Source organism: Myripristis murdjan, chromosome 4, assembly GCF_902150065.1.
Source record: "Myripristis murdjan chromosome 4, fMyrMur1.1, whole genome shotgun sequence".
Lineage (NCBI taxonomy): Eukaryota > Metazoa > Chordata > Actinopteri > Holocentriformes > Holocentridae > Myripristis > Myripristis murdjan.
Genome location: NC_043983.1, coordinates 24,180,740 through 24,194,828, shown reverse-complemented (window position 1 = coordinate 24,194,828; position 14,089 = coordinate 24,180,740). Strand labels below are relative to the sequence as shown.

Below are 14,089 nucleotides of genomic sequence, written 5' to 3'. Positions count from 1 at the left end.
GGCCATGCAGCAGCATTCAGAGATTTCCCTGCCACAAGCAAAACATATAAACAATTGCTAAAACATTGAGGTCGGTGCACTAAACTTAGGTATTTGTCACTGTCATCACTTGAAGGCGGAGAAACAGGGAAGCCAATAAAGAATTTTAATTTTTTTTAACAATTAAAAAAAATTTTTTAAAGCTGGCAGGCGGGTATTTGGACTGCTAATCATTGTTTGGTCTCAAACTGCATCCAATGACTGTATCTATTATATCCACCTTTTTTGGATGCATAATTTTAAAAGTGATTCACTGTAAATCAAGTGACAAGATGTCAAATTGTTTCCACTCCTTTTTGTTCCAAGTGTGCACTGTTGAATACACAAAAAGTTGCATGGTTTGGTTCGTTTTGCTCCACAAAAATACTAATAACAAAATATGCAACCTGACAAACTGATTTGGTCACACAGCTGTTGCTCTATGTTACTGCCAGAGCTCAAACAGTCCAATCAGAGTTGAAAGTGAGCCATCTTGGACTATAGCATGCATATGTAGAGAAGAGGCCTATCTGCAGCCCCTAAGCACTCTACTACATACATACTGTATAAACAACATAACCAGCAACAACAACGCAGTACCACGGCTACTACCACTCCTATTACTGCAAGTATAGTATACTTAAAGTGAAAAATGCCCCGTAAAGTCGTGATAAATTAGTGTCTGAAACAGCCTTTTAATTTTACGAGGCTTGCCCATCAACTCTAACTTAAATGTTTAGCTGCAAGTCCAATTTATGGAGTCTGAATATGAAGAGCAAGCTCAATCCAGGAATAATTTCAGGGCCAGTAACAAGGACAGTCACAATTTTACTGGCATCATGCTAGATCAGTAAGGAAAAAGCCACAGTTACTTATATAAAGGACTATTTCAGGTGAGGGTTTGAGCCTTGAGACACACCACATGCAATCAATGCAGCAGAAAAAACCCAGTAACCAATGAAAACTGAAAAGTTTCTGTCTGACAGAAAAGTTGAGAGGCAGGCTGCAGCAGACTGACAGATACCAACTCATTTACTTTTGTCAGACCATCATTGCACATAAAAAGGGAAGTAAAAATAAGGGGAGAAGTTCTTATTTTGACATATTTTGTTATTTAAAAAAAAAAATTAAAAAAGGCAACAATGTTCTTGTGTTCCCCACAGTTTCTTCCACGTATGATGAAGCAGATTTAATTAAAAAAGTGAGTCAAACAGAGATGCAGTCTCTCCTACCTTGTTGGAAGCCATGTCACTGACGGAGCGGTAGGTCTGGATGGTCTCCAGCTGGTCCAGACACCAGTCCAGCTCCTCCATCGTCTCCATGGCCAGCTTCTGGTACGCCTCATCTGTCAACAGGCAGCCGGCACACAGAGACACACAGTCAGAACAGACGGCGCACACAGAGCCAGAGCGCTGCCCGGCCACTGCTAGGCAGCGTCCACCCACGGGTCCTGCTCTGGGCGCCTGCTGGTGCTGCTGCTGCTGCTGCTGCTGCTGAGGAGGGGGCAGCGCCAGGGGGGGCACCCGGCTGCGGCGCTCCTTCATCATGAGTTGTTGTTGTGGCGAGCTCGTGTTGGAGAGTAGTTGTCGGCAGAGTTGAGAAGAGCGGAGCAGAGAAAAAGCAAGGACCAGTTGCTCAATTCTCTCTCTCTCTCTCTCTCTCTCTCTCTCACACACACACACACACACACACACTCACTCACACTCTGCTCGTCTCCCTCTATGCATGTGTGTGTGTGGTGTGTGTGTGAGAGAGGGGTGTGCCCCCCTCCCCACAAACCGAGGCCCTCAGTTCATTTACATAAACTCAACCCTCTGGTGCAGGAAACCAGACCCCCACCCGCCCCTACACACACACACACACACACACACACACCACCCCACAGGAAGAAAACAGACACCTCCAAACCTGCACACACACACAAAAGTTGCTTCAAACCAAGCATGGGGAACGAGCTATTTTAACTTTGGTGTTAACAATGTATGGCTGTTTTCCTTTCAGTAACACACACACACACACACACACACACACACACACACACACACACACACACACACACACACTTCAGACAACACTACAGAATGCTGATGATTTACTGATAGGATTAAATATCATTGATTGGTATTGGCTGATCATTGTTTAGTTAATCGGACCGACCACAGCTGATTCGTTCATATCAGGTTGATGTTTTGTTTAGCTGTGGGACTCAAAATTGGTATCGTGGACAGTTGGTGGTGGGGCTCCACATGACAAAGAGACAAGATGTATACTGAGCCCTAGACAAATATGAATTGAGTGTATTTGTAATTTCAGTCTAATGAAAAAAAAAAAAAAAGTACATGTGGCTGCTGTAGAGGCAAGTGTGGCAATATATTGCCATATTTCTTGGTACAATTTCAAGACGCATGTAAGCAGATTCTCTTGCAGCTGGATCACTTATGAATCAGCAAAACCAAACGGTTGATTTTACAATGTGTACCAATCGACTGGGCTAAAGGTAAAGCTACATTAAAACTGTAGCCTGAAGCCCAAACTGCTGGAATTTCCTTGCTGATACATGCAGTTTATAACTCGGGGAATTTCACCAACAAATGGGGATGAGCAGAGATTTGGGAATGTGCGTGCATGGGCGATGAAAGCCACCTTTTAATTAAAAAAAAAAAAAAGAAAAAGAAAAAGAAAAACACTATTTATAGGTGTTTGTTGTAGTATGTTTTAATTTCCAATATATTTTCTTTGTGGAGCACTGATATCAATTCAGTTTCAACCTAGTGAGTTACTTTTTTTCCTCTTTAAACTTTAAACTACTTAGACACAATAGAGTGGCTCTATCCAGTGAGGTAGGAAAAAGCTGCTTAGAGAGAGCAGAGTGTGACTTTGTGATTAGTAAGTCAATCACTGGCTCAATATTGTTGCTTGGACAAAGTGTCAGTTTAACCCCAAGCCGGTTCCTGCGGTGTTACTGGCCAGCGTTTTTCAGAGAACAACTGTATGTCAAGGTTGGAATGAGTCAGTGTTGGAAAGTGCAACGGGTGTGTGATGGGGTGGCTGGTGGGGCTGGACACACACACACACACATACACACACACACAGAGGCCAGGCCTTATCCTCAGCGCTGTCACTGCGTTGTGTGTACTGTGTGTCTCCTAGCTGCAGAGCACAACATGGCAGCAGGGTTTGCGTTGCGGCGACCTTAGCGTGGTCACGTAGAATGCGCCCCCCGCTCTGATCTCCTCGCCATCAAAGGCACGAGCCTGTTTGCTCTCCCAAATATGAGAGGCACCTGGCACTCTGCCCCCGGCCCTCCTTTACTCTGCTGCAGGGAGTGAGAGAAAGAAAGAGAGTGTGTGTGTGTGTGTGTGTGTGTGTGTGTGTGTGTGCATGAGAATTTTGTTTAACCCCACCAGCATGAGATGCCGAAATGGTTCACTCCCCAATACTCCCAACCCTCTTGATGTGTTTTTTTTGTTGATGAAGAGCCGAGGGAGGCGCTTGGCCTTGGTATAGGTTTCTCATTTGACCTTTATATGGACCAAGTCGCCTCAGACAAAATGGGCAAGTCACTTTATAGGTCTTGGCTGTGGTTGTGAGCTTGACGTCTCTCACATTTGGCAACCTTAGATATGTTTATGATCTTACTGTGTGAGGCTTACGGCTTGCAGGCCTCAAATTGCAAAAAAAGGGACAAAACAGCATCATTTTCCTGAGTCTGTGCAGTAACATAATAGTGGTCGAGCAACTGCTTTGTATGATCTGTGATGTGTATATGGGTGTGTCCTTGTAATATTTCTACATTTGAGGACCAAATGTTCTCAAAAGAATAGAAAGATGAGGAAAGGCCTCCAAGGAAATGAAAATTTTACAAAACTTCACTTTTTTAAGGACAAGTTTACAGAGAGAACTTGAGTTGAGGGTTAAGGTTACAGGTTGGAGAATTAGTATGATAAATGGCCAGTAAAAGTGTAGTGTGTGTGTTGTGTGTGTGTGTGTGTGTGTGTATGTGTGGCACTGGGGCTGTACCACGACAGGGATGGATGGGGAGCTTTGTCACTTAAACGTTGTTTTTTAAAAAAATACTTAAAAATAGGCACAGAGCCTTAAAACCTGACCCAAAATTGGTCACACAGCTAACTTTTTATGGGTCCTTACATCCTCAATTCATTCTTTAAGTAGGTGCCAGATCGAAGTAACTGTAACATTTATATAACAGTCTTATTCAGAACCCTGCTCCAGTGGCGAGCAATGCCAGCATCAGTCTTTCATGCAGGAATGGACCCAGTTCTCCAACAATCAAGTCGAATAAAAATGCAGTAAAAATAAATCTGATTTGTGCACTAACTTTACAGCATTCATTCTGAGTTATTTCCCAGTATTACTACTTAAAGCGAGGTTAGTTATAGCAACCTCATCCACTTCTGTTTTGTGAAGAATTGAAAGTGCATGGAGCCCAGTTCTTGTTTCTATCCATGTGTTTGAAGAACAGATCAACCAAGAATCAGTTCAGCACATGAACTCATTGTTCCTTTTTTTGTGATTCAGAAAAAAACAAATCTGTGTAGATAAAATCAAAGCCAACCTACAATGTGTTAAACGATGGTGTGAAGTCATGTGACAATACACAGAAACAAGTAAAATGCTTAAAAATAGATACATTTCTTTGGCTGTGCTCAGTGGATGTTTGATAATTGAGAAACTTACTGTAAAACCTCTAGCAACTGAAATGGATTTATGTTTAATCTTCTCAAGTAAAAGGCAACAGGATCATGCTCTTCATTAGATTCAAAGATCTGGGTAAAGATCAGCTTGATCAAAGGGTGAGACCTGATAATGTTGTACAGAGAAGCTGAAAGACACAATAGTGATTAAAAAAAAAAAGGGTGATTCAAAAATACTTGCGATTGTTTAATCTGGTTAAGCTCAAAGACTCCTTGCCAAAGATTTTTTTTTCTAAGTTTGAGTGGGACAGCTTAACTGGCCTAAATAGCTGCAACCTTTAGTCAGTCAATCTTTGTTATATTTTTAGTGAGCATGCTTTAGAGGTAGACCTATTCTTATCTTTTGGCTTTATGCGACAGCTTCCATCTGCAGCCATATTAGAATGGTCAATATTCCCTGTGTACATTTCTAAAGACACAGTGGAAATACTGTCTGACACTCACTATGCATCAAAATGCATGTAACTACATTATGTGAGCCAACCGCATTTTCTTGCTTATGTAAGGAGCAAATATAACAAAGTTAGGGTGGATACAAAATTTGTGCCTCTTTAAGGACAATGCCAGTCTTTTTTAAGTTTGTGTTGGTTGGGTTATGTCTGTCAGTTACATAAGTCTTGCTGCTGTCCACATATTTGCTGTAGTTTTAAATGTCAGACTTTGTTTGTCTACTTCCTTACAGAAGTCGTTCACTGCCACTCATACTGAAAAACAAGAAACACCCTCCAAAGACTTAAAAGTGCCTGAGTAAGATAAAAACAATAAACATGCTATTTTAATGATTTTGTCATTTTTTTTTATTGTAATGTTACTGTACTTCTCATATTTATGGTAGAATTATGAGTGGGGATCATTTTATGGAACATTTGACAATGAATTGTTCACAAGTTTAAAATGACAGTCTGTGGTATGTCATTATAGATACCAGTCAACAGGTTGTGACTCAGAGTTAGACATTGTCCTTGAGCAGCGATGACGTACCTTTGTGGTCACATTTTGTTTTAAGTGATGATGCATGCAATTTTGTTGCATACCAGTGACACAGAATGGCTTGAATAAGAGAAACCTGCTCTGCATGGTGGGCTGGACAAGGCAAGACCCAGGAAAGAGTGCTAAAAATCCAATCGCCTACTAACATGCACACACACGCACACACACATACACACATATCACGACGTAAGAGGGGATTTCCACTGCCTCTCCGCCCTGACACAAGGGCTGCTCTGATCAGAGCCCAGACGTATCTGGCCCACAGGGGCAGGGGCAGACAGGAAAAAAACACACACAAAGACACACACACACACACACACACACACACACACACACACACACGCAGATGTACATAATGCAGCTAAGACGTAAAATCAATATACATATGCATCAACTCCCAGCAAACATGTACTTTCCAGCTGAGGGTGGCAGCACCAACAGGCTGCAGAGAACAGGGAGGGTCAGGAGGGATATGAAGTCAGGATTTTCTCTTTTGTATCTTCCACACATACTCTTGTTCTCCCTCTAAATATGTTAATTTCCATGTGTCTGTCTCTGACAAACAGCCAATCCTTGTCTCATTCTTTTTTCTCTGAAAGTTTCTCACTCTTTGTGCATCACCGTTACTCTCTCTCTCTCTCTCTCTCTCTCTCTCACTCTCTCTCATTCGCAACGCATCTCTGTCCATTTGGATTGACATGGGAGACTTCCTGTCTCCCATGAAGCTTGAGCACTTGCACACACCAACACATATAAACACACACACACACACACACACACACACACACACACACACACACACACAAACGTTGACCTTAGTCACTTACGGGACATTACATAGACTTTCATTCATTTCCTGGAGACTTACCCTAACCTAATCGTAACGACGATGTGCCTAACCCTAACCCAAACCCTAACCTCAACCACTGACCCAAAAATCAGCTTTTTCACCACTGGGGACACAGCTTTTGTCTCCAGTTGGATAAGATGTCCTCAATTAGCTGGACTTTAGTCTGAAATGTGTCCCTGAAAGTATGGCTAAAGCCGGCTCCTCCATTGTCTCCACACACAAGACGTGCACACGAGTGTATATAACATAGACAACCACTGGGTTGTTTGAGGACAAGTGCATGTGCGTCAGAGAAGACGAGTTGAGGTGGTGTGGAACGGAGTCTTTGAGCGTAAGTGTGTGTGTGTGTGCGCGTGTGCGTGTGTGTGTGTGTGTACGTGTGTGTGCGTGTGCATGTGTATAACAGCTGTGGCTGTCATCGTCTCTTGGGGGACAGAGTCAGTTTCCTGCATGTGATGTGGTGGTAGATGCAGAGAAGCAAGAGGGCTGCACTGCAAGATCAGAAGCCCCAGTGGTACTACTGACATCAGAGACCATGACATACAGATATAGACGCATGCACAAATGCACACACGCCCACACACAAACACACACACAGAAAATCAGGATCACCAGTACAATCTCTCTCCCTCTTGATTTTTCTCTTGAACTTCTCTGGTTTTGATTTTATGACCAAGAATTCATCATTGAAAATCATCTGAGTTTTGAAGGGTGGCGTGCCACATTTCCAGTGAACTGGCGTAAACAGACCACACACACGCCTACGAAAAAGAAACCAGCCGAAACTCTGACGTGGGGTGATGGGCAGCCATGCCAATAAAGACAAAAAAAGAGCGAGGTGATCGTTAGTGGCATCTCTGCTTTATAAGAAACAGACCAAAGGATAACTTGAAACCATCGATGCTATTACTCAACATTTCCTAAGAAAGACCAGAGATGGTATGGTGAGGCGGTAAGCCTGGCAGTGCTGCTTATACTTCCAAAGAGGTGAATTATGACATAAATTAAGCCCAGAAACATCCACTGACATGCATTGTGAAAGGGGAAAGGAAGGTGTTGGTGGCCTTATTGTTGGTGGTGTGAGAGCATGTAACATTACAACATCTAGTAATTCAATCCAGAAAAGCTTCTGCATGCTGGTTTCTGAGAAGTGACACAATGACATCATCCTCATAGTCTGTGTTTTGTTAAAAGTCATTTATGTGATTTACAGGGAGGCGGGCTACAAATAACTTCTCAATAATTGCCATGACAATGTTGTTGACCTGTAGCTGTGAATTATGAACACCAGGGAGGAAATAATGACACTAATTTCTGATCTAACGGCAGATGTCACATGGGGGTAAACCACAATTCCATTTATAAATTTATATCAGGGCCTCTTAAACCTTTTCATCACTGGACCCATAATGGGTACATTCATTTTCTCTCTGGGACCCAGGCTCAGCAAAACACATTGGTACGCTTTTCATGTGGGGACCCACCAGAAACTGTCCTGCAACCCACCTGATGGTTTAAAAATGCTGATGCATAGCAAGGTGCTGATTGGGATGATGGACTGAGACAGAACTCCTTCAAATACATGTTTTCATGCAACTTTTCTACAGTTTCAAAATCACAAGTTTGCCTCACAAGAGGTGCAAGAACTAAAATTGAAAAAAAAAACAAAAAACAAACAAACAAAGAAAAAAAAATCCAACTTTAGCTTTTTTATGGGAGCAAAGCAATAAATGTTTGCTATGCTGTTTGTTGGTATACCTCAAATATTCAAAGCCCATGGTCTCGGTCTTGTTCAACTTTCCCTTATTCCCTTAGTACGGAACACCACTTGGTAGAATAAAATTCAAGTGATTGCTACTCTGACCTGAAGCCTTTCTGCTCCTGCATTTATACTGCAGTAAAACCAGTTCTTATGGCCATAAGGCTGCCAACAAAAAGTGCATTGAGTGGGTCACTGCATGTGTGTGTGTGTGTGTGTGTGACTCCTTCGTGGTCCTTGCTTGTCCCCCACCCCCCTCTCTCTCCTTGGACACTGTGTTCCCTGTCTTTCCCACATATGCATACACACGTACACATTCCTGTCTGATTTACTATGGAACACAGTGGGAAAGCAACAGGGAAAGCTATAAATTGATGGTGGCATGCAACAATTCCCTGAGGATAGATAATGTTACCAGATCTCTTGCAAACTCATTGGAATAACTAAGAAAAAAAATAAAATAACGGACTACTTCTGAGCAAAATAGCACAGGATCCACAATGGCAACAAAAGATACGATGTGACAAAGACCATGAATATAGGAAACCTCAACCTTCCACTCCTTAGTCTCCTGAGCCACAAGAACTGATCTGTTTGCCTTCTTTGAAATGGCTAAATTGGAGAAAAATCATATCTACATCTTGCCATGTTTTGTTCCACCAAGTCATGCATTGCACATTAGGCTATGGGTTATAAACATCTTAACATCTCATAACATTGGCCGGGTCCCCTTTCCTTCACACGCACACCATTTACACGTGGTGAAAATGTGTACGGCACTTGCAAGGCAGACATACTGTACACATGGTGTGCATACATGCATGATACACACACACACAAACGCAGGCACACAGGGAGACACACAGTGATTTCAGCACGAGGGAGGGTAACGTGAGAAGTGCTCTGAGTGAAAATCCCAACAAAGACAATCTTGCTATCACTGGGCCTGAGGGCTGCACCGAGGCCTCGGGCACTGAGAGGGCATCTGTCTCAGATAGAGCCCTCGTATATATCCTGACTGGCTCTCTTCTTCACATGCTGGTGTAAAGTGGTCTTGAGTGTTTCGTTTCTACGTCTCATTTGCTATCTCGTTCTCTGATAAAATGGGTAGACGTCAAAGGGGCTGCTTTCCTGTCCTATCAGCAAGTCTGCAAGGCGCATTGCTTAGTGAGTATGTTACCGTACTGACCTTGAACTGCCCTCTCCCTCACTTTCTCCATCTGTTTTGACTCCTGCTCTCATAAACTCTCACATAATATTCTCTTTCTCCGTTTTACTCCTCCGTACCACACCATCCCGCTCTTTTTTTTCCTTCTATGCTTCTCTCGCTCACACACAAACACGGACACACACTCAAACATTTGCAAACATACACGCACACACATACACACAACAGACCTCACTTTGTCTGTGTTACCTGAGGTGAACTCTCACACTGGGAGCAACAGTATTGACTGGGCTGAATGGACCCCATTGTCACAGGGACTGGCACTTGCCCCTCGGGACGATTAGCATGGATCAGAGGAGCTACGTAACCCAGTTAGCCAAACTGCTGTTGCTGCTGCTTTTTCCAGGTTTCAAAGTCGTGTTCAGTGTTACAATCATAGGGGTTCACTGTTGGGTTAGGAGGTGGACTTGATGTCAGTTGAGATGAAAAATTGTTTAGCATTGTTTAATGATGTACCATATATTGATAGGTCATTCAGTGGAATATCAGATAAAGTGATAAAGTGGTTTCTATATTTTTTTGGAGCACACATTCATAAACCAAACTGTAAAACAAGTGTTCTTCTGCATTAGTGAAAAAGTATAGTCCAGTGTCATAGCAGTAATGGTAATATTATGATCAAGAACATCTGTAATGAGAGAACCTCAACTTAAATCATAACTTTGACCCCAACAGTGACAGATATGGGACACATGTAGAAATGTCACTCAAAAGCACCACAGCTGCACAAAAATTACAGAGGAAAACACTGATAATGCAGGGCAGACTGTGTGATAAGAAAAAGGAGCCAGCATGGACCCCTGCAGCTTGACCGGGCCTAGCCTCTATTAACTCAAAGAAAAGGTTTGATCACAAGTTGATCAAACTGAATTTGAATGAAATGTGTGCAATAATTTTGTCTGACAATGATTTCAGTCACATTAGCTGGATCAAAATTCAGGCCACATGAGGACCACTGCACAACATTTTTTTTTTTTTTGGTATTTAGCTAATGCTTTTATCTACAATGACAGAAGAAGGTAACCAAACCAAACTAAACGGAAATTTATTTATACATCACATTTCGTACAGTCAAATGCAATGCAATGTGCTTTGCAATTTAAAAAATAGAACGCAAAAGAATAAAAAAAAAAGACAGAAAAACCCCCAGTTCCCTCGTAAAGCAGCACAGAACCGACTACATTTCTATATGATTTTTACTCAGTAGTACAATATCCAAACAGTCTGTGGGAACAGCATGTGAAGCTGACTACTTTTCAGCTAATGATGAAAAATAAGATAGCTCTGCAAGATAGAAGTGATTTTTTTTTTTTAGGATAGTCTGATGGGATTTATTAGTTAATATTTCCCCCTGAGACATGGACAAACATTCCAGCAGTGATTCCAGCAGTGGCGCCCCAACACAGGAAATTTTTTCATCAATCTAATCTTGAATGTAAAACTCAAGCTTTGATTTTAGAAGAGTGAGGAGAAATAACTACCTACCTCCCTGCCATAGCTCTTGTTAAACCTTAACAGTTCACTGATTATGTCATTTGCAATGCAGTGGTAGAAACTGCAGGAGTGTGGTCAGAGATATATGCAGGTATTTAGGCTGCCCGCCTCTTTCCGTGGGTGTTTAGAGCATACCTTCAGCTTAACGACCACACACCTTGAGGGCATGGGAGGAGTGGTCATACCAGAGATGTTCACAAGTCACCAAATGGCAGTCAGCTCTTACGTCTTTAAGCTAGAATCCAAGTCAGGTCTGAGTCCATAGAACCTACATGCATTGTATATGAGAATCATAGGCAGTGGTGGACAAAGTACACAATCCCATTACTTTAGTCAAAATATAGATAGCTCTAGTTAAATATTACTCAACTACAAGTGAAAGTTGTTAATTACAATTTCTACTACAGTCAAAGTATTGGGTATTTGCTTTTTACATTACATTACATTACATTACATTAGGCCTGCTTCAAAGTGGATTTGTTTTTCAGTTTTTTTTTTTCATTTCAGCTCATGTATTCCCATTGCTTCTACAATAAAAATGTGAAAAATTATATATATTTTTTTCATTTTTGTATAGTAAGTTACAACTCAGTAACTGACATCTGCAGTAAAATAACATTGTATAAGCAGTATAAAGTCAAAAATCACAAAATTCAATTTAATTTGCATGGCTGCTGGCAAGCTCAGTGTAGATGTATAATGCCTTGTTCAGAAATAGAGCCCATTGTTGCAACTTTTTTTTCCTGTAACTTTCGCACACAGTGCCTGGTTGACCACCGAAAGACGCTTACTGTGCACCAGTTATTGTTTACAAGTCCAAGTCAAGCTGGGGCTCATAAGGGATGAGTTGAAGTTTATTTGTATTCGAGTTAAGTACGTAAGAGTCGCAAACTCGAATAGGTCACACCCATGAAACCATGGCACCATAAGACTCTGAAAGGGGGCTTGGATAAATTTCATGGGTTTTATTTCAAATACTGAAAAAGTAAACAACTCAGTGGGCTGATATGTAACCGGACAGGCTCAGTTCATGCAATGCCATATATTTTCTTTCCAGGGCTTTCATATTTTAATAACATTTTATTTGATATTTATTTGATATTTGATTTATTTATTTAAGTGGTATTTTACGACTGGAAAGATGGTCTTTTCATGAAACTGAGATGTCTATGCAGTAGAAAGGCACAAATATTTTTGAAATTGGGGCTACATGACCAGAAAAAAACAAAGAAAAAAGGCTGCGGTATTCCCTTTTGCTGAGAGGGTAGAAAACCTACAACACCGTGAATGCACTGTTTCCAAGGCAACGGAGCAACAAAGTTGGTTTCCATATAGCGGCTTGCTGGAGCAGGAAAAAGTTCTCTTAGACAACATCCATTTGTTCGCAAAAACAGTTTCAGTTTCAGTGGTGTCGACTTGCCTTGTTCCCGGGTGCGAGGACTTGAAAAGGAAACAGCATGCTCTCTCAAGCCGACTGTCCATGGAGGCGGGCGTACGAAAAATGTGGAAGAACAATCTGCAGTTTGAACAACATCCCTAGAGTCAGCAGAAGTTCACCAGATGACACGTTTGAACAGGGAGCTCTGGGTACAGGCAACATGGAGGGAAGTTAAACATTTTTTCATTTGCAGATACTACCCACATTGTAATAATACAAAGCTGGTTGAAAATGTGTATTCCTTTAAGTGTAAAGAACTTGACATGGAGCCTGGCCAGGCTACTTCAGGCCAGAGTTGATGGGTGGGGTGTGGAGAGGCGCTAAGGGTGCTGTGACGAAGGAGTTTGCGTGCAACTAAGGATCGGTGTCTCCAGCAACATATGAAGACCAGCTGAGACAAACCTCAGATGACCTCAACCAGCATGCCTCCTTATGGTGGGTAGGCATAGCATGTGTCAGTCCAAGTTAGTGAATTTGCATGTGTGTGTGTGTGTGTGTGTGCGTGTGTGTGTGTGTGTGCGTGCACAGGCGTGTGTGTATGTGTGTGTGTCCCACATCAAACAAAAGCAGTGCATAATCTAATTGCCAAAATGCCAGTAAAGACAATTGGCATTGGTGAGCATGCAAAACAAGATTGATTGTGTTTGTCCATATTGGCTCAGTGAAACTTCCTGATTGAATCAAGATTAAATGAGAGAAACCCCCACAAGAAACAAACAAATGGGCATGTGGTGCGCAGGGTGCAATGTGAGCAACAACTGTCACAGAAAAGGGGCGATACTTGGACTTCACTGCAACCAACATAAAATATAAAAATCAGTTACCACAGAGTACTGATTAGCAAACCATAATTTGGCCATTTGAAAATAAACTGAGGAATTGGATCAGAGTAGAGTTGTTTATCGTATAACATTTTTTAAAAAGCAGATTTTCTGTCCCGCTCTACAAAGAGGGTGTGGTAATGGTGGAGGGCAAATGCTTCCCAAATACCCAAACAAAAGGGCCTGTCTGTGAGGCAGAGAGTGTTTGAATCCATCTGCGCTGGGCTGAACAGGCCTGCTGGCAGGGGAATACTTCAGGGGAAGGGCAGCCGTCTACTTTATGACTGTGCTGACGTCAATGGCATAATTCAAATACTTGCAGAGTGTACGCTTCCAGCTTTCTGAACCTGCTCTCTTTCTGTGGCAGGCCGCAGCTAAAACCCGACATGGAATCGGTCCCCGCAAAAAAACAAAAACAAAACAAAACAACACAACACACAAACACATGGTATTCATCTGCAAACCCTTCAGCTGTCACAGACAGGCAACTGACAAACAGAATTTCTCTGGAAATTTTATAATATTCACCATTAAGGACAACAGAAATCCTAACATTTTAAAGTGGAATTGTCCCAAAGGAACAGTGGTCCAATAAACAAGAAATTGAAGTGAAACAGGAGGGAGAGCCAAATTAAGTCTTTTTCCCACTAATGTGAAAATGTTGTGTTAATTACGCCTCCCTGATCCATTTCTGGAGCAACTCTGATTTAGTCAGAGACAGGAACTGACATAAAATTTAAATGCTTTGTGAAATGATCTGTATGTTTGGTGGAATT

The 14,089-nt window shown here is 41.9% G+C and overlaps 1 protein-coding gene across 3 annotated transcripts in view; it reads right to left on the bottom strand.

Moving 5' to 3' along the window:
• Positions 1–14,089, bottom strand: part of pde4ba (phosphodiesterase 4B, cAMP-specific a) — a 195,472-nt gene that overhangs the window by 21,937 nt on the left and 159,446 nt on the right. For all 3 annotated transcript variants that reach the window (XM_030049071.1, XM_030049073.1, XM_030049072.1), the window contains one exon: positions 1,251–1,363. In XM_030049071.1, coding sequence (XP_029904931.1) covers positions 1,251–1,363 — 113 coding nt within the window. The remainder of the gene's footprint in view (positions 1–1,250; positions 1,364–14,089) is intronic.